This window comes from Gavia stellata, chromosome 2 (assembly GCF_030936135.1).
Source record: "Gavia stellata isolate bGavSte3 chromosome 2, bGavSte3.hap2, whole genome shotgun sequence".
NCBI lineage: Eukaryota > Metazoa > Chordata > Aves > Gaviiformes > Gaviidae > Gavia > Gavia stellata.
In genome coordinates, this window is record NC_082595.1 from 66,660,506 (window position 1) to 66,682,560 (window position 22,055).

Sequence of the window (22,055 nt, forward strand, 5' to 3'; positions counted from 1 at the left end):
CTTCTCTGATATACTTAGGAAACTTTAGAGAAATAAAGGGAAATCAACTTTCAAGTTAGTATAGAAGTCCTAAGAACTTTTTTCCCATGTCAAATTATTGTTATTTTATATCATCCTTCCTCTCACATGTGCTAGCATGCTTGCATTTTCTTCTAGCAACTCCATGCTGAAGCAGAGGTCTGTAATTTAACTTTGTACGTTAGAAGTTCCCAGATCTGCTAGGTCACACTCTGCTACTGGTAGCTAATATTGCTGACCTCCTATTGCTCTGTGCGCAGTGGCAAAGGTCTTTCAGACTCCTGACCTCTGGTCATCAGGAATGTCATCAATAGTTTGTAGTTTAGATGTTTTAAGTAAGAGGTGAACTTGTGAAATCTAAACCCTTCGGGGTGTTTTTAAGTGATCACTCAACTGTTTCATTGCCCTAGCTTGTAGTTTTTATGATGTCTGTAATTGTAAAATTTGTGGTGTTTATCATATGCAGCTATTTAAAAGCAAAAATCAAACACTTGTCTGTTTAAAGTGAGAAGTCTGAGAATACAATTATATATGGTTTCTCTGATCACTAACGTGAGAACTTTAGAAGAATTGTAAGAACTTTTAACTTGTATGTTCTTATAAACTATGTTTGTAGGTCCCATTACTGAAATGTGCCCATCTTAAATCCTGAAAAATAGTTACAAATTAATTTTTAAAAAATAATAGATTTACATAATTGCATGTTGATGGGTTTTACAACTTTATCTCTTCAACTTCTTATGCTCAACTGGGAATTTCCAGTGCCCTCTCTGGTAAGTCTTAAATCTGGAGACAGAGCCCAGGGTAGCCCAGCTCTCACTATTTCGCTCCTACCTAGTTAATTGGGTTAACGTTACAATTTGAATTCTATACTACTTTTTTTTTTTTGACACCTATCTTTTATCTGTAAAAATGCACTAACCACTAATTAGATAATAAATAAAAAAGTTAGTATTTGTTTTAAAAAGATATGGAGCAGCCCTTATCCCTTGGATGTTACCCTCCATCCTACGCATCTCTGTTTTCCTCCTGTCATTTTTCCAAAAGTAGAGAGTGGAGAGTACTCCAGCAGAGTACTAGAGAAGTGGCAAGATCATTTTCCTATTACCCAAGCTGGAGTGGAGAGAGGGCAGGCAGAGTCCCCAGTGGGAGGCACCGGTGCCAGAGAGGAGGGAGCCCCTTCTCCACAACCAGGGACAGCTGCTGCTGAGGGGCTGCGGCTCAGACTCCTCCTTGCCCCGTGGCACAGGGGCTTGCACAGGGCTTTGCTTTTTGCCTTTCCTCCCTGGAGGCACCGACTCTGGAAGGAAGGGATGGGAGAGCCCCCATGGGAAAGGAACTGCACTGCAGGATTGGCTCTAAAATGCTGGATGCCATTCGATTGCACTGCCACATACACGTGCAGTTGACAGGGAGAGATGTTATATGGTATATGAAGGCAAGGAGCTTATTTAGAAATGGTCTCTGTGATGAATTACAGTATCATGTAGTAAATATATTCTAATCTTGCCTGACAATTTTTGTTTTCTTCTTTTGCATCGTGTTAGCCACTCTTCAAGATCTCTACAAAACTTCAGCCTGCTCTGTTGCGTAGCAGAGCCTGCGAGGCTGTCCTAAATATCTGGAACGTCACTTCTGCAAAGTTTGTCTTAAAAGTTTATTCTTACATGTGTAAAACAGGGTGAGGAAGCTCTTTGTGCAAATGTCTGCTGTCTAAAGGAGGGCTTCTAATCTAAATATCCCTGTGTTATGTAGCGGCTTCAATAAGCTGGTAGAAATTACTTTTTTTTTTTTTCTTTTTGTCTATATGAATCTTGAAAACACACATCATGTTTGTTCTTAAAACTTATAACTAGTAATATATGTTTATAACTGTCTGAACTGGGACATTGTCCTAGACCTTTTATATCTATGAGTAAAAAAAAAAAAAACAAACATTTTAAACTTTGGAAGTTTGAATTATGTCCCATAAAACTGAGACCAAAGCATACACATTTATAGGCTACCAATAAACTCCTTAAAAATAGGAGTTTATAATGGATCACTAGCACAGATATAATTTTCAGAGCAGTAATTCTAGAAAGTACTTCTCCAATTCCATTTTTCGATCTACTTTACTTTTTGGTGTGAGCTGAAAAACGACTTTTCAGTATGTGGTCAGGTTTTTTCTTTTTCCCTTTTTTTTTTTTTTTAAAAGCACATGTCTTCTCACATCTATTTGTTTTCTGAATAGAAATCTCAGCTTGATTGTGTTCCAGCTGCCTGCCAGGATACATCTGTGTAAATTTAATGTCTTTCCTTATAAATCAAACTCACACTTGAAAATGTGAAGATAAAATATAGTATAAATATGTTAGTTAATTTAAATAATTTTCATAATATATACTTGTGTCATTATTGTGTCACATAATAGTCTTGTGCTCTTGGGAAGTGCATGGCAAAGGAAAATTAACTTGGGAACTTCAGTTAAGTGATTTTTTTATTTTCCTTATAATATAGTTAACAGGGTCAAATGAGACTTTTGTTAGCACATGAATGGAGATATATATATATGTATGTATATATAAAACACGGAAATAATTTCAAATGTTTTTAAGTACAGAAGTTCAAGTATCCTCAAAGAAAAATTTAGAGTCTGTGAATCTATTGTAAGACATTATTATCCAGTTACCTAGCTACTCACAATCTATCAGTGCTTGCTCTTTCTCTGTTTTGATCATGCTACTTTTCTCTATCATGTACTAAGGGTAACATAGGTATCACCCAAATGAAGACAGTTACAGACTCCTCAGTTGGAGTCCAGCTACTTCCTATACCATGTAGCACTATGTGGAAGTGACAGGTCAGGATGTTGCACTAAAGTACTCTGTAGCACTTTGTACAAAGGAACAAAAGACAAAAGTCAATTATATAATAATATTATTGTTAAGCTTATATTTGCCTATCCAGTTACTTAAAGATCAAAATATGCTGTTTTCATTTGGAAAAATAAATTGCATATTAGCATACCTTTGAACTTCTGATAGTAGAGAACTAAAATTTACTTCATAATGTATTATTAGTGTTAATTGCAGAACAGCTGTAAAAAACCCCCACATTTATTTATTGCAGCTTATTTTTTGTTCTTCATCCTATGCACAAATGTATGATTTTTGCAGTCCTTCAGCATGTACTCAGACTACCAGAAATTTATGTAATTTAAACCAAGTTTCAGGTAAAGAGGATGCGATTACTATATTAGCTAAAAGTTATCCTCAGATTTTCTCCTTTTTCATTATTCTGGTAGTTACTTTTAGTACTAGTTTACTGCAAGATTTTTTAATACTTTAGCTTAACGACTGTTAATTTTGGTATCAAGTCTTCTAAAAACACTTTTCCCTTGTTTCTTTCTTCATCAGAAACTTGAAAGAGCAAAACATGTTGCAGGTTTATTAAAGTTGAAATTACGGTGTGTTTGGGTTCACTGTACCTATATAAACAAAAGGAACATACGGGCAGTCAGTCAATTCTAAGGTAGTTTGAATAACAGCATCACTAAAGAAAAGACTACTGGTTCAACTCTGGAATGTGAGAGACTATTTTTGGTTTGGTTTAGACCCTCATTGTTACAAATTAATCAACTGCTCTTTAAAGTCTAGAACTCATTAACTTTATACGTTTTACTGTTCCCATGACTGAACTGAACTTAAAATATTCAAGTTTACCTTAGTTGCTCACCTTGATCTCATTTCTGTCTATGCTCCACAAGTATCCTCTCTCTTGTAAGTAGACGGCAAGATGTAGTTACTTGAGATTTAAAACATTTCAGAAGGTTTACATGTGCTATAAGTTTATAGTTCAGCTCTCACTAGGAATCAGTAATTTCAGCCAAACTTACACATTTTGTGGGTAGAAAGAAAATCTGATTTTTTTTTTAACCCTATGGACACTGTGGAGCATAGTACGCGCCATGTTGGATACCTTATTTAAATTTTAGTTCAGTCTGACTCCTCAAATGCCTCATAGTACCAGAAAACTGCAAAAGATATATTTTAAAATGGGATGAGTTGTTTACTTTTAGAACAATTCTAACAATTCAAATAAAGGGTGATGATAAGCTGCATATCTGGAACACGATGTTGCAGACGGGACTCTAAGATTATTCTGTGGCTGGTGTTATGCAGGAAACAGAATTCAATTATCAGAATAGCCTTTTGGCCTTGTAAAATGTAACGATCAAGTTTATGCAGGTCTACGCCTGACATTTCTCAGTGGCAAAGCAAGTTACTGTCTCCTATATGACCCTGCATCACATACAGGTTGAAATGTAGGTTTGAGAGGACTCTTACACCCTCGAAATAATGCAGCAGTCTCTAATGCCCAAAAGAAGGCATTATTGGGAAAGTCCATCACAGACCTATAGAAAAGAGAGATGTGACATGACTACCAAATGCATGATTGCAGAACCTATAGCTAAAATTCCTAGTTATCTCCTGGTATACTCCAAGTTATACTTAACTATGTAGGTGCTTGTAAACATATTATTTGCTGGCCTGCAATAGTCCTGATTTAACAGAAGAAAAAAGGAAAGTGAAAAATGCACACAGTGCTTTGTGGTTTAACTATAAAGTTTGTATTAAGTTTCTTGACTTTAGAATGAAGATTAATGATTGATATTCAATTTGGTCTGTTTCATCACCCATGGAAGAAAGAATGGTGTTCAGATACAATGTACTAAAATGATATATATTATATATCGTGTGGAATAGTTGAAGCTATAGCCTTTGCAGAACAGATTGAGATTCACAATGAAAAGGAAAACTAAAATGAAAAAATATTGAGTGAACAGCAGGGCCCATTTGAGGTTATTACAAAGGATGTTTCTTTATTCTGTCTTTTCTTGTGCAACCTGAAAACAGTAGCAGGGGGTTACAAGCAGAGTTCATCACAGAGTTGTCAATCACTGTCATTTAACATTTTGCAATGGAAGATGTCTTTATTCAAGGACAGCTGGGCAAATCAGAGAAACAGATTTGCAGTTAGTAGTCTGTCCAGCCTACACTAAGCAAACAAGGACAGGGCAGACATACTGGCCTCTCACATAAAAATATAATGGACTCTGCTGACCTCGGTGCCCTCCATTCAGCTTCATTCTCAGTTGTATAAAAGCTTCACTACCCATTCTCAATTTCCTTTAATTACCTACACGATGCAGATAAGAAAATGAACCTCACTTACTTACAGTCAATGATCACAAACAGGAAATTAAGTAGGCAAGTTGTTTAAAATAAGAGGAGTGTTTTGGAGGTAAATAAAACATGTTCTGGGGAAGAATTAGGGAAAACGCATTTTCAGGAGTGCCAATTGGTCTGGAGTGACTTGGCTGATCCTTCTCCTTTCTGCTACTTTAAACTGCAAAGCAAAACTAAGTAAAAAATCTCCTGGGTAAATATTCTTTAAAATATCTTTGAAGGAGAAGCCAGTTAAATAAAAAGAGTGAAGCAAACACACAGCCTTCTATAGGGCTTAAAAAGTTTGTGACCTTAGGTTCAGAGAATAAATGACCACAGTTTTCATAAGAGATCTAGCAGAGACATCCAGGATTAAGCAGCAGTTGTCTTTAGTCAGTCTTCACTTCTAATCTGCAGTCAAGATATGAAATAAATTAATGACATTCTGATTTTCTTTCCAAATCTTAAATTGCCTAATACCTATATTTCCTTTTACATTTATATCCCAGTTTAGGTGTAGTTTCATTGTGCCATTAAAGAAAATAGAAAATTTTGTGCTGTCAGTTTCCAAGGGGGTGAAAAACAGCTATATAACTGGTTTTAGGAATTGTCAAAAAAGGTTCTATGTGTTAGGATATTAATGAGTGGATACGGTACTTTGCAAGTCAATTAGGTAGTTCTATTAGGTGTTCTAAAATTGCCATTTTTCTTTACCTCACTCTGCATTGGTTACCGTTGTGAATATTTCATTAATATGGATTTGCAGGAAGTCTGACTGGAGATTGAAGACTAAAATGCGTAATATTGAATCTATAGTTTAAGAGGAATATAAAACCCTGAACACTTTAATTTAATGGTTTCTGCTAAGCTCATAGTTCAGAAGACATTGCCCTTCGGGCTACCCAAATGACTTCTTATTTTGTAACAAAAGAAACACATTCTCTTAAATTCCAGATGGAAAATATATCACATATTATAAAACTCTTACTTTATTTGCAAGTTTTATACTTTAGAAAGATCATTCTCATTCCAAATACAAATATTTATGCATACATGCACAAGAGGATTTTATGGAGGAAAAAAAAATTACCAATTAAGTCACAGAACTGACTCTTCAGCCTAAATTATAGTTCTTAGGATGCTTCTGTTGAATTTTCTTTCTTTCAGAGACAGTAGATTTTCCTTAGCAGGAGAATGAACATCTCTGCTCCAGCTACTAGAACAGTCATACTTGTTCCTCTCAGCCCCAAGGATGTTGCTACTCATAACTACATTTAGTTTACCTGTTGTTGTGCAGCTCCTTTTTGCAACAGTGAGAAAGTTCTTAGACAGCTTTCATTTTGGCATGAATGGTATTAGTCCCACACTGGAACATAGAGGATATTTTTCAGCACCTACTTACAATGTTGCTCTTTGCTTTGATCGCTGATCATCTGTTGCTTAGACACTGACTGCTCAAAATATTGAAAACATATTTTAAAAGAACCTTACCAGAGCTATTTCAAAGCCACTGTGTTTTGAATACAAAGAGAAGAGTAGAAACCATGAAACTGAAAATGTGAATTACTGACTTCTTTACAGCTAACCTTACAATGTTTTTGTGAGCCAACCAGGGTAGGATATCTGTAGAAGGTCATCTCAAATACTGAGTCCATCCAATGAGGGTATTTATTTCACTGCCTTTATTTTCTTCTTCTCTAATGTTAAAATCAGCTATGTGAAAAAAATTCAAGATCTATAATTGTATGAATATTTGTGAATATTTTACGAGCTATTGTTTTCCCACACACATGATTTTGATAAATAAGTACACTTTCTAAACATTAAATGCTGCTATTTTAACAATAAAATCTAACTGTAGTAAACTAAATGCATATACTTTTAATGTTTCAGTAAGGAATCATAATTATTATGAAATTAATTACAATGGTTAATTTTTTTTTTTTTTTTTTTTTTTAAAGAATGCTGAGGAGTACACAGATCTACCTGTGAGACACAATGAAGATCAGATGAACAGTGAACTGGCAAAACATCTTCCAATTGAAGTCAATCCCCATTCATTTGACAGTTCACACACAAAAACACACCTCCTGCTACAAGCCCACTTCAGTCATGCCATGCTGCCTTGTCCAGATTATGCAACTGATACAAAGACAGTGCTGGACCAAGCAATTAGAATATGTCAGGTACAGTAAGGCATTTCAATATTTAGCTCTTGTGGTATTACTATTTATTGTTAGTGTGTTGTAATATTTTGAATACAGAAAAATCTGAAGTTTTCTTGCAGTCTTGTGGAGAACTGGTACCACACGGTATGATACCACTTTGTTTAGGGAGGAACTAGATGCCCATAAACATGCCCACTTTACAGAACTGGAGGTAAACAAACTTATGGTAAAAGACTGTGGTACCCTGGTTGGTGGCATCTGTTGCCATAGGGCTTGCGTCTTCTTTCATATGCAACAGCTTTCTATCTCTGTATCGTGGAATGTTGTACGTAAGTCATTCCTGCATGGGTGTGCTCCCTGCAGATTGTTATACTGACCCCCAAGAACCTGTCTCCCATGGGAACTTTTATTTTTATAGCACCCAAAAGCGCTGTAGTTGCTGCCAAGCATAAATAAAACATGTTTTGAAATGTGATTTGGGACGAGATACAGGGTTTTTCTCTAGCTTGTGAAAAGATATGTCTTCTATTTTCCAATTAACACAGAGTCAAAGAGCACACTTTTAAACACAGATTTTAAACTCAGTCTGGAGGCTTGTGACTTTTACAGTTGTACTGCAGTCGCAACTCACAGAAACTAAACTGACTATGGAGAGTACTGGTAACAAGCGATCGATCACATGCATAGCTGCATGCCTGAAAAGAATTTTAAAGCAGCAATTTGAGTTTGGAATAGAGTGCTGCCATATCTGAAAAGTGCAATTACAGTTAGAGCAGGAAGGGTGAGCTCTAGTTGACGCAGAGAACAGCTGCCCCTTTGATTCTACCGGAAGGGAATAATACTCTCTTTAGCAGAACTGGACAAGGACTCATTCATCGGTTCTTGAAGATCAGGTAGCCTTCAACAAACGATTCTTTTTATCTTCCTTGGTTCCATATCTGTAAAATAGGGACAGTAATTCTTTCTTGCTACAGTTTTTGTTTACTCAGATTTTAATATGCCCAGTGATCAACATGTCAACTATCAGAATGAGGCTTTGATCTTGTTTGAAGCCTGTTGGCAATATGGTAACTGCAAACATCATTGTGTCAAGCCTACCAGTTTGTAAAACCACTCTATGAGAAATTATTAGTCAGTGCTCTAGACAGACAAAATACAATGGGCAATTCAGTGTCCAGTGATTTGAGTGGGATTCAACTTTACACTAGCAAAACCTGCAAGCTTGTAATACTAATATCAAACAAAGCAAAACTAAAATTAAGAAAAGGAAAGTAAGACACAAATAACACCACAGATGTTATTGCTACACAGTCTTAAACTTGGCAACCAGCAGTGCTTGAATGCAAGTCTACTCCCAATATTTCAAATCAAGAAAATTATGGTGCTGAAATCTTCAATGTATGAACATTTTTTATTCATAATACTCAGTTATTAACAGAGAACAACATTACTTGCTCAGGTGAGAAAATTCACCTTTTTTCAAAGAAATCACATACTTAAAGTTCATTTAGACATTTGTGGAATTAGCTTTTGGGGAGTTAATTACATATTTGGAAAAAAAATGTAAATTAAAGATTCTTTTCAATAATTATTTTGCTCAATATTTATCCTGCTATACTAAGAAATGTATTTTTAATCCTGTTACTGCATAATAGGTGTTTCAGAAACAATGATCACTCAGAAGAAAAAACCCTAAAATATTCAACAGTTCCTTTAAACTGAAGTAGAGTTCAGAAGAATACCATTCCATACTGTGCCTTGGCACTCCGGCCTTTGGTTAACTACTACATAATGTTACATATACAGTCATCTTAAAAAAAAAAAAAGTAGTTCCTCTTTAAAAAAAAAAGAACATGCAAGCATTTTTCTATTTTGAAGTTGGCGCATGGTTTACATCTCTTGGGAGAATATTTGTTCCATCTTATTAGTCACGCTTTCCAAGCGGAGGTTAAAGTTCCCAGAATCTAAGCAATAGACAGGGTTACACTTTCAATACTGGTTGTTACCTTTTTCCTTAGCACTGACCTGCTGATGAACTCTGGGTCAGCAGAGGTGGAAAAAAAGATGTTAGTTGTGAGAAAAGGAACTGAACCATAGAAGGATCCATTGATAAACATATTCAGTGGGTGATGTTCTCGGTGTGTGTGAACATGCACTCACGCACCACCAAACGTAAAATTCAGCAGTGAGATGGGAATTGGTTTTTGAATTATGTTGAACTTCTGTTCATTTACTTACAAAGTACTTTAGCTGTTAAGGTTGTATAGCTAACCTTCAAACTGTGACCTGAACATAAACTGTTATTTTTGCTGGCGAGTTATGTGAATGACAGACTTCCCATATCAGCGCTGCTTTTCTGTTACAAGAAAGCAAGATCTTTCAAAGAGCTTTTACAAGTGGTTGTATCTCAGTACGTACAGCAGCCCTCCATCCCAGGTCCCCTGCAGAGCAGATTTGCCATCTCCAGCCGTGATACATCAGCAAGCCTCTTTCCATCACAGGCTATTAAACTTCTCCACTCTTCTGTGCTGTCTTTCACCTGAATCAGCCTTCTCCCCCATGGTTCCTTTCATATCCCACCCGTTGTGTCCTCCCACCCATTCCTCCAGTGTCCTCTGGGCTTCTTTCATTGCTAGTGGCTTTAGGCTGAGTAGTGTTAATGGTCAGTCAGAAAACTATGTTAACAGCATCAGATAGATAAATGTAGCCGATGGATTTGAGGTAAGATTCCACTCTCTTCTAATAAAAAAATTTATGCAATCACTCTTAAATTAATTTTCCTGAGATGTCTTAGAAGTTTTGGTTTTATGTTAGAATTCTGTTCATCTATACTCATGATGAAAGATAGAGGTCATAAGCATTTAACAGAATTTGAGGAGTTGTGGTGCTGGCTCAATAAAGGAATGTAATTGTTAACATAGGAAATGGAAGAAATATATTCTGTTACACTTTTCCTACAGTTAGCATTTGTTAGGTATAGATGGAGTTCATTATAGGAAGACAAAATTTAGTATCTATTTACCCAGTATGAAATACAGAATTCTTTCCCTTTTACTGCAGAAATATGGGGAATAGCAATATGTAACTTCCTGCAAGGTGAATGCCTGTCTGGTCCCACACCTGTCTCTGTAATGAATGGCCACTGCGGCATTGACTAGACTGAAGAAATGTCCCTGCTCTACATTGAAAAGCTCAAGTCAAAAACTAACAAGTTTGTTATCAGTGACAGGCTCTTGTAGATAAAGCACAGAAGGTTCCCATGGCTCAGAAAACCTGCCATGACTTCCTTTGTGATCTTGGGCAAGTCATTTATTTTTTATTTGCCTCTGCTACCTTTAATACAATTACAGTAGACTGCATGCTCTCTTCAAGCCTAGCACACTCTCTGCATTATTTTTACTAAGAAAAGATAGAGGTGTCAGTAAGATGGTGCTGAGCATTCCAGTAGCTGCTCAAAATCAAACACTTCTCCACTTCTTGCAGAAGAACGTCAAAGAATAAAAATTCTAATGAAATGATTCATCGGATATTTTTATAGAATATAATTATTATTGTAAAGACAATACCCCACCTTTTTTCCTATCTCTCATTTAAGAATATGTGAAATGGACTAAATCTAATCTCTTTTTTACTTCTTTTGTCAAGCCTTATATTTTGTGACTGTGTATTCAGCGATCAGTTCTTACTCTGCTGTTCTAAGACTATCGCCTATATTTGCATTAATTGAAATGTATAATTGAAGTGGTAATACTGTCAGTCTCAGATTCAGCAGGACAGTTTTTTCTGGGAAATAATGTGACAGTTGCTGGCTTTGCATTGGGATTGGCCACAAGCCTCCACTTGTAGTATAATCGTTGATAAAATATTTTAATATTGCCAGGAGCAGAACAGCCACGGAGCTCAGCCTTAACCTTTGAAAAGTGTTTACCTATGGATGTGTTAAATGCATCTCAGCGGGGTACCTGTGCATTGAGAAGATGGACATGAAGTCAGATTCCAAACTGCAGAGTAAAGACTAGTTTGCACAGGAAATTTGCACATCCCTGAAACGAGGACCTTGTAATGCTGTCACTGATGGCCTGCCTTTCCCCATCACGTTACTCCTCCAGAGAATCTAATTTTGACAGGAAATAAAAGAGTCTCTGGGTTACGCACCACATTTCCTTAGCTGGATAATGATGTGCGTAACATCGCTTTATCCATTCTAAAATAGTTACAGTAAGTAAGTTGTTTCTGGTCATTTAAATTGCAGCTTTTGCTACAGTTCTGCTTGTGAGAATCATCTTTGTGGTACATGTTCAGAGTCATCAAATATAGCACAAATATGCTGCCCAATTCAGCTGTCTTTTAAGAGCTAGCTTATGTACTAAATGCTTACTCTACTAAACTGCAGACTGTTCTGGCTGATGGTAGGAGCTGTATCTGCTGCTCCTCGCATAAAAGGTACTTTCCAGCCATATCAGCATGGCTGCAAACAGTAGAGGTGCCCGAGCTGCAGTTCCCAGACTAAAAGAATGAGAATGTGCCTCAGCTCTGGACTTCCCATCCTCCCCAAACCTCCTCAGTTCATAACAGCTACTAAAACTATTGATTTGGGGAGCCATATCCCTTGGATCATTTGTTTTCCTGCCTATGAGGAAATTGAGAAGTTCTTAAAGATCCTAAGTGTGTTTTGAGCTCATATGTTGTCTGTTGTTAGTGCAGGTGTGCCGATCCATTACTTGCTGCAAGGTGGTGGGAGTTACAGGAATGGCCTATTTTACAGTTGTGTATGTAAGATTTGTCCAGAAGTGCCCAGGGAAACAGATAATTGCTCTGTTTAATGGGTGCACTGGCAACTATAAATAAATGGGCAGCTTTACTGAAGGAAGGGAAGAGAATCAAATTAACTTGAGAATGCAGAGGATTATTCAGAAACAAGTGAAGAGCAGAGGCCATATCTCTTTAGCCACTGCATGTATTCTTCGTGTATGCAGTGATATTCCAGTGGTAGCACCATGTTTGCAATTTTACTGGAATACTGGCTGCTTTCATGGTTGGATGGCTATTATTCCACATTAGGAGGGTAGAAATAATAGAATAATCAAAAAACTTGTAGCGTGTATACTGGACAGTAATGCTCATTTGTAGATACTAAGCAGCAATGGATAGCTTTGTAGTGAAAGTACCTGGGCATAGGAAATGTTGAGGTGGAATTACTTGCTGCCTGCCTGTGTTTTATACGTATATGTGGGAGAAGGGAGGGTTACCGTTGTGGCAGTGGTGTTGGGGTTTTTGCTTGCTATGGGTAACTGGTGAACTGGTATATGGAAGCATCTTGGTGACAGTTTAATGATCATTTGGTGCTGCTTATATATAATCCCTCCCCCACCCAGGACAAACCTTTTCCCAGTTGGGGCTGGAGGAAATGAGTAATGCTTAACCCATTTGTGTGATCAATTCACTTAAGCAGCTACTGTGAAATGTTAATCACAACTTTAATTTGTACTGCATTAGCATTTTGATTAACTTGTAGGCTTGCTAGCACACTTGAAGCACTTTTACTCATAGTTACAGCTCGGAAATGACTTTTTGATTAATTAAGTTTGTTAGACAGCAGCTGAGCTTCCTGAATGCTAACCTTATGGGGCTAAAAGTTCAGGAGAAAGTTACTGGGAATAACTGTTGCTGTTGAAAAGGATTCTTGTGAATGCACTTAAAAATTTTTCATTATTGACAAAAGACTGCATTACTATTTTGAAACTGACTTTAAACTCTAAAGAGGGCAGATTTATTATGAGAAAGATGTTGTATATTTTTCATGAGTTTGGTAGATCTGTGTAAGATCTGGAACAAATGCCATCTGTAAGACATTGTTTATGTTTAGGAAACTGGGATTTCTTGCCAAGAGATATTTCTCAATAACATTTTATTGTATTTACAATTCACTAGCATAGTAGAGAGTATGAATGTATTAATTACTAATTTGAAAATAAATTGGATATTTGGACTCAACAAGTTCTGAACATGTTGGGTTATACCCTACTAAGTTTATATTGCTGGTATCATGTTTCATAGCTGCATTTATCTCTGTAATACCATCCCCCCCCAAAAAAAAAATAAATCAGTAAGAACCCAAGGGTTGCACTCTACTAAATGTAGACGGTAAGTGATTTGTCCTTTCCCTGGTTCTGATTGTACTAATAATGTTACTATGGAGGCTAAAGGATGAATACAGGGATAGGAATCTTACAAAGCAGATAGGAAGGTTGTAATTTGCATACATCAGTGAGACCTTTATGATGATGGGAGAACGAAGAATTAGTCTCTCCTAGGGGGTAGCAGAGCATATGGAAGAGGGAGCTGAATATGCTTGTGAAAAAAGTGAAGGGAAGGGGGATGCAGAGGGCAGTATAAAAGGAGTGCCTCCTGAATAGGATTAATTACATCTTATTCACTATATCTCTGATAAAGTACAAGGCGGGGGGTGGGGTGGGGTGGGGTGGGGTGGGGTGTCTGTAGGCTGAAACTATACAGCTGTATGAGTCTGATTTAATTGATCTGAAAGAACTCCTTCCCCCCCCCCCAAATTAATACATTTCTGAAAAGTAATCTTGGACTAGATCTCTGAATTGCAAAGGTTCTGTAGATACCTGTTTTACTAATATATAACACACAAAAGGTAGTGACCTTAAAATCCTCTGTCAGACTTCCTCAAATAAATTCCAACTTTTCAAGTCAGTTGTTGTTTCTGGGGTATATAATTGAAGCATCGTAATCATGATTTATATAAAAGCATGAAATTTATAGTACATGGCATGCTTTAACATCTGAAAAAATATTTATAATACTTGTATTAGTATGATCTCAAATCACATGTGGATCATAATATAATATTACATATTGGAACACCTCCTACGTTTGAAGCATGTGCAAAAAAGATTTATTATTATTATGAATTCATAATTTTCAGAAAAAGGGGTAAAATGCATACACTTTTGCATATTATTATCTATAAATATTTGTCATATAAACTCTGTAGTCCTAAACAGCTGTAATTAGGCACTATTCTAATGATTTTAATAGATCTATGGATTTAAACTTGTATTTCTAACTGAAGTCTAGTCCTAGACAACAGAACTTATATTAGCATGGAGTGAAGACAAGAGTGGGGATGTTTTGATTGTTTGATATTGGAATACTATACACAATAAATTCAGGTACAAAAATAGGTACAAAACCCAACCAGCCTTAATTCTGCTTTTTTGATGTAACTGGCCAGTAACAGTTTAAAGTATATTAGTCTTACACAGTTTATTTCTTTCAAATATTGTTTCGTTCCTCAAAGCATCACTGCAGAGTAAGACTTGTATTCGTTTGGCCAAGAATGTGTTGGATTTACTTTACATAAACTTCCAAGTCTAAGGTAAACGTCATTCTGCATAGAGGGCTGTATACATTAGTGTACCAATCTTCAATTTCCCGAATGAAGGCACTCAAGAAAGTGTCATAGTCTGTGAAGCACTGATACAAAAAATAAAAGTAGTCTTTTAAGAGTGAAGAAATTTGAACCATGTCGCTCACCATGAGTAGTCCTGAAGTTTCAGTCCCCGCCCACCAAGTCATTACCACCAATGGCATCACTGTAGGCAGTCGACTTTTAGCTGAGTAGACACACATATAATTCTCAGCCATAATGGCACTTCTTACATTACCTTAGTCTCTTTAGCTAGCCTCTGTATCCAGAGCAGTTATCATTGTTCATTTAGTTTCATTGCCACTTTCCTTAAATATAATTTAGCCACAAAATATTGACATTTATATTTACAATGTTTACAATTACATTTACACTTACAGTATTTAAGTAGAAATGCTTAATATATTCAGAGTTATATGACAGGTGACTTCAAACAGAAGAAGAAATTATTCCAAGCAGTATGCAGTCTCTGTTAATAAGATGCAAGCTGTTTGATTTTAACACTTCAAGAACTTATCTTAAAGGAAAAAGCTATTTAAGTCATTTGAGTAGATCAAAAATTCTGCTACTTGTACAGTCTCTGTTCCCCTGCCACCTACCCAGTTGTACAAGAGTGATCCAGAATATCTGGTTTTCAAATGAAGGATGTGAAAGTAATACCAAAAACAGTGTTAAAACTTTGCAAAAAGTTTCTAAAATAAAAGATATTTCAGTTGCTAGACAAATCTCCTAAATGGGTGGGGGGTAAGTGGGGTAGATATGGTCATTGTGGAACAATTTAGTATCGGTTATTTTGAGCACATATTCAGAGGGCTTAAAAACACCAGAAAAAGCGATGTTTTATTATCAGTGAGTGTGCCACACACTCATCTCTCCCACATCCTGCCTCCATCTTTGCTTCCACTCAAGGTAGGGAATTATAAACCATAATTTAAATTCCAAGCATGGGTAGTAACTTTGGCTAAAAAAAGACAGACTATAAAATCTCAGCTACATGTCAGACCAAAAAGGTACAATTTGATCAGTTTAAATAATTCAGTATTTAAGGATAACCAACCACTGCTCCTGAAAATAAGATGATGGAAACCTGATAATAGATGCTGAGGATTTCTTATTAATGTACTCCTGGAATGAAGAAAGAAATAGCAAGATTTTGATCCAAACATTTTGATATTCAATTCTGAGTATCATAAAAATGAAAATTTTTGCCATACCTGACAGGTACACCTACATCAATTAGTTATTGAGCATCAGCATTTTTGTCCTACCCCTGCCATGGTTTATAGCTTGTTGCTTCCCATGTTGGTAGAAGCCAAGCTATTTTTGATAACAAGAGACAAAATGTTGAAGGATACGTCACTAATTGCTATTATTACTTTGTGGTTGTCCAAGTATGACACTTAAAAGGCTTAAAAGCTAACGCCTGATTCTTTCATTAAAACCCATCTCAGTATAGGCCTCTGCTTTTATTCTCCTAAGTGCAGGAAGAGGCCCAAGTAAGACGATGGTAAACATATTTTTCATTATAACAAGCAATATTTCCCTTGACTCCATCTATTTACCCCATCTTTTTTACTTTCGGTTAAAAAGTGGTGGGCTTAGGGCTTTTTTTTTTTTTCTCTTTTAACTTGTTGGTTTACCAAAAAATACTTGTAGGTTTTTTCTGTAAGTAAAAGCGTCTTTATAGTTTGTTGTTTCACTTCTTGCACTCACTGTCCTCTTCTCTTAATTTTTTCTATACGATGAAATTATCCTGTGTTGGCATGAAATTCTGAGCCTAGAAAGGCAGATAACCAATTTGTGCCATTTCTCATTTTAGAATAATATTCTTAATCTCTTCCAATCTTATCAACTATAAGATATTTAGAAATTACTTACTTCTTTGCCAAACAGGAGATAAAGTTAAGAAACCACAAATTTCGAGAAAATTATGCTGGTTTGTAGCTAAAAACAACAACAACAAACCAAACAAGCAGCAACTGGAGAAACTAGAGAGACTAAATATTATTCATCAGATAACATAAATATTAAATACTTATCTTTTTTTCTTTTGTCTTTTATATTATTTTCTTTATTTAGTTGCTAACTTTTATATAGCTAATTTGGAGATAGGGGAATGACTCAATTTGTTACCTTGAGTATTTATAGGAATTTCAATAACCGTTTACGTATCAAGCATCTGTGTGTTTTACACTTAGTGGAAAATGAAACGTGTGCGGGTTTCCAAGGCAGCAGATGAAACGAGCCAACTTTACCATTGTTCTGACTTTTTCACAATGTCACTGTCTTGGATTTCACATCCAGATAGAGATGCTGTGAATAAATTCTATGGGTGAAGAAGCAGAAAATAAGGAGGAAAAGAGGATTTGCCATGTGGATTCATTATAACAATGTGGAACACAGAGTCTCACACACACAGGCTTTCCTTACTCCCTACGGGATATCTATCTGTAGGCCTCTATCAATTTCTGGGAGATTTTCTAGGTTGAAAGGATCCTCCAGTTAATTTCAGTGTATAGCTTGTTTTAGATTTATCTTTCTCTTACGTCTTCTCTCTTCCTTTTTCCCTTTTCAAACCTCTGTTAGAAGGGGTGGGGGTAAGGGAATAGATTTAAAACAAAAAAAAAAAAAGAAAGAAAGAAAACAATGAAAACAGTGTTATACATGTATCCTCAGAAGCATTTTATGAAAATACCACTGCTTCATGCTGACTAAAAATACAATTTACTGTATTCTTCTTGCTGCTTGTGGAAAAGACAGGATATCTATGCACGCATTATTCTTCATGTATATACAGCAGTCTTGTCATTGAGGAACATCATGTTTCAGGCTATGTGTCAGAATAGCAGAAAGGAAAGAACAAGAATCAGGTAGTGGAGAATAGGAGAGAGATACCATACTGTCCGAGCAACATGCTCAGAGACACGGACTGTACTGTATGTGTAGGCTTCAATATATTTTAAAATGTGGAAGCAGGTAAAGAGCAACTCACTTCACTCTGATACATGCTGAGAACAATTCCCTTTTTAGCTGACTAAGAATCATGGGAACCGACACATAAATCTATAGGCCATGAAGCTGTTCCTTTCAAATGTGACTTCTAACATAATTTTATTTTCTGTTGGGTAAAAAGAATTATACCTGGAAATCATCTTGGCAAGCCAAATGAAAAGACAGAAAAAGAAAACCATTAATGCTGTGCTGTGAGGTACTATTTCTAGGGTCACTAGGAATGTTATTAGGGTGTTTCAGGGTGCTATGGCTTTTCCTTCAAAAAAGATGAGTTAAATGTTAAATCTAGATCTTTATTAGCTGAAAAGCACTTTATCCACAATTCATGAGAAATGAGACAACATTTGTGTAATACAGGGTAACACTTCAAATATTTTTCTAAGTGTCACTGATCTTATCACCCTGATCTGGAATAAAACCTGTTGAAATTGCATTGTAAACTGCTAAAATAAACTGTGTGACTGGCCAGAACTGAAACTAACTTCTGTCTTTAAACTCCGTATTTCTCCAGAATCAGTGTAATTTAATTGAAATAGCTCTGCGTGTGTAAACAACTCCTTTGTTTAAAGAAGATTTCACTGTTTAGTTTGCCTTAAGTAAATGCTGGCTTTTGTTTGTCTGTAAAACATTTGATTAAATGTAAAGACTTACATAGACAGCTTCTCCTCATTACACTAGTGGCTGGAAAATAAGTTAAAATGATGCAGGTATCTGCTGTCTAAGGTAGCATCAAACAATATCATTTATCTTTAAAAGAAAAACCCATAGGAACATCTTAAGCCTCATCCTAAAATCAAACTACAGCTCTCCTAATATCAAAAAGATGGTATTTAAAGGAGTGTTGAAACTGTTCAATATACCAGACCCTTTTCTTGCTTTCTTAAAAAACATTTTCTACTATATTAATCAAACTCCAAATTTCCTACATGGCAAGCCACTTTTAAACACATTACTTTCTACTGAATTAGACTGTTGTAATATGAAGACCCACACTTTATTGTGATGGTATTAAACAACAAAATAAGCAAGACAACTAACATATTAGAGCATAATTTTCTTCACCAGCTGAAATGCTTCTATAAATCGTAATAATTGTTTTAATGTACCTTAGAGAGGGTGAAAAGTATATATTCAAATAACTGCATTTACTGTTAAAAAACATCATGTTGAAACCAAAAGCTCATGTTTGATCCTTTCTCCTTTGAAAGAACTCTTAAATTCTTTTTCAGACTAACCAAACAGAATTTAAGTCCAGTCATGAAAAAAGCAAGCATAACAATTTTTTCATGTCAATAGGGCCACTCGCAATGCACAATCCATAAGGAATTTTGCAGATGCTAGCATCTTTATGCTAGTGTTGCTTATAGTATACCTTTTACTTGTATTATCTAAAACATAGTAAGTAGAAATGGGACAGAACCTCACCAGACATGAAAGGCAGGATGATCATTAACACTTTAAAGTGTGATGTGTAGCTGGATAGAGTTTTTTGTTTGTTTGGGTTTTTTATGTACTTTGGAAGAGCTTTTCAGATTCAGGATAGAGATGCCAAAAGAGAGACAGCCAAGCATCCCTCATTCTCAAGACAATCAACTGTTTACAATGCAAAGGGTGAAATCCATGTTATTTCTGACAGCTCTTACTCACCCTAGGTAAACTATTAGCTATTTTGTAATCTTTCTTTAAGATTTCAAGTTAGGTGTCAGTGTTGAACAAAACCTCAAAAATGCTCATTAAGCTAAATTTTAGGGGTTTTATCTAGTCCAATTCAAGATATTTTTTAAGACTTTAGGTTAGAGTGGGAATAATAACTGCTACTGGTAAGTGGCTTTAGTATCAAGTTTTGAACATATATAAATATGTTGTTGTTCTTAAAGAGTTCGAGGATTTTTGAATAAATGTGCAATTCTGGCAAAGCTCTTATGTCAAATTACAATTAACTGCAGTATTGGTTTATCACTTCTTCCTTTACAGTTAACTTTGAGATTTATTCCTTCCATTCTGAGTTGGATTATGTAACAGACAGGTTATTTGTAAGGAAAATATCTCACCTTCTGCTCTCACCCCCAAAAACATGGTGTATATTACCTTTTCAAGGGTAAGAGTTGATGATGATGATGCAGGATTTAATCCATCTTTTTTCAAGGTTAATTCAAAAGGTGCCTACTGCCATCAGTAGAGGTTGAAGTAAATTCCTATGTTGAAGGCCTAGACATTCCTGTATGTTAAACATTAAATAAATGCTTTTACTTGTATGAACCAAGTACACAATTATATTTGCATTCTCTTTTTATATTTGTTGATTAGGCAATGCTGGATGTTGCAGCACATCATGGCTGGCTGGTGACTGCTCTGAATATAACGAGTCTGGTGCAGATGGTGGTTCAGGGTAGATGGATACATGACTCTTCCCTGCTTACTTTGCCCAATATAGAGCTACAACACCTTTACCTTTTTCGGTATGTAATTCTTCTAAGCATTTGCAGGTTTGCAATTTCATTCCACCTCTGACTGCTGATTGTGTTTGAATGTCATTGTTGCACCCGAGAATGTTCATTAATGCACTAGAAGCAGAACTCATTCTTTCACAGTGATGCTTTCCCAAATGGAGTTGTTTCTGTTTTCAATATTCATTGATTAACTAACCCCCACAGATTATTTTGGGAACCATGATTCCAGACAAATTAACAAGAGATCACTGGAAGGGTTCCAAGTCCTAACAAATCTAACTCTGTATATTAATTATCTCTTTATTTTAATCTATTATAAAAATACATTAGTATCCATCTTAGTATCACAGATAATGCTAAGCTCTATAGATGCCTAGATGATGCAGTAATTAATGCTACCCAAAAATGAATGACCAGCGTTTAATAACAGAAACCAGTATCGAGTTTTACCACCAAAACAACTGAAAACAAATGTTTGCTTTCCCTCCCTGGGCATATGTTTTGCTGTCTGTATCAGGAAGTGGAGCCAAGGCAAAAGGAAGAGTGTGCATGGAGGTTACCAAGGACCTATTGAGTGTCTTCCCGAACTAATGGCTGCCTGTGAAGGAAAAGAGAATGTTTTTGCTTCCATTGTGGACAGTGAATTGCAAACAGCACACATTTCACAGGTAATACTTTCTATCCGTGGTCATTATCAATGTGTTTGGAAAGGAAGAGTAATTGGGAAATGAAATACTCTTTTCACTTCCCTTCAGCAAATATCACGTGATGTTCTGTATAAAGTGCAGCACATTCATTGCTCTAATTTCAAGGTACTGCTAGCTTTACATGGTTTCTTCTCTGCCTGTTTCTTAATATTATTTTCACTTATTCCCTGCTACCCAGTAACAGAGTCTGGTTTATGGCTGATATTACCACATCTCTTTGCTCTAAAGATGCTTCTCTAGGTCATTCAATCTGCTGACTGTTATCCACCTTTTCATAGCCAGCTATGCACTAGGAATACATGCATTGCAAATGTCATCATAGCTGGATTCTGAAGTGGTCTGTCAAACACCATTTTTTTTCTGACAATACCGTTAGTGAAAGATCCAGCACTCGTTTTCTATTTGAAACAGAAAAAGCAGATTACATTTTCACACTTCATAGGGGGAAGAAAAAAAAACTATCTCAAAATGTTGAGGCTGCTGGAGTCTTATTTTCAGTTTGGTTTTCAAGCCATTTCCAGCAAAGGGCAGCTATATTCTGTAGTATTCATCACATGCTAAGCCTGTTGATTTCAAATAAATGTACGAAAGATGAAAACTTCAAAAGCTATACTTCAAATATTTTTTATTTGAATATGTAGAAGGACAGCAATATGTCCTGTGTTTGACTGTTCAGCTTCAGTTAAATCTTTTACTGGTATGCAAACAAGAAGAAAAGTACTTAAATGTCTATAACAGACATCTGCATTTGTAAATAAATTAACATCAAAATTTTGAATTAAGAAAATGTATTGACATCAAAACAAGGCTTCCTTTAATAACAGACTTCTAACATAATACACATTGATTTCAGTCCAACTTTCAGATGTGATAAAAAATTAGAACATTGTTGTAATTAGTTCAGGGAGAACTCAGAAGTAAACTTACTTAATTTATTTGCATAAATTGCCATTCTGTTATCTTTAAAAGCAAATGCAAATTGGCTCTGTCTGATATGATGATGGTTATTTGGCTCAAAAGTGCTTCAATTTGCG

General features: G+C 35.9%; 1 protein-coding gene across 1 annotated transcript in view; it reads left to right on the forward strand.

Moving 5' to 3' along the window:
• Positions 1–22,055, forward strand: part of ASCC3 (activating signal cointegrator 1 complex subunit 3) — a 270,969-nt gene that overhangs the window by 241,170 nt on the left and 7,744 nt on the right. Inside the window, exons 36-38 of the mRNA XM_059828883.1 lie at positions 7,190–7,414; positions 20,172–20,323; positions 20,832–20,982. Coding sequence (XP_059684866.1) covers positions 7,190–7,414; positions 20,172–20,323; positions 20,832–20,982 — 528 coding nt within the window. The remainder of the gene's footprint in view (positions 1–7,189; positions 7,415–20,171; positions 20,324–20,831; positions 20,983–22,055) is intronic.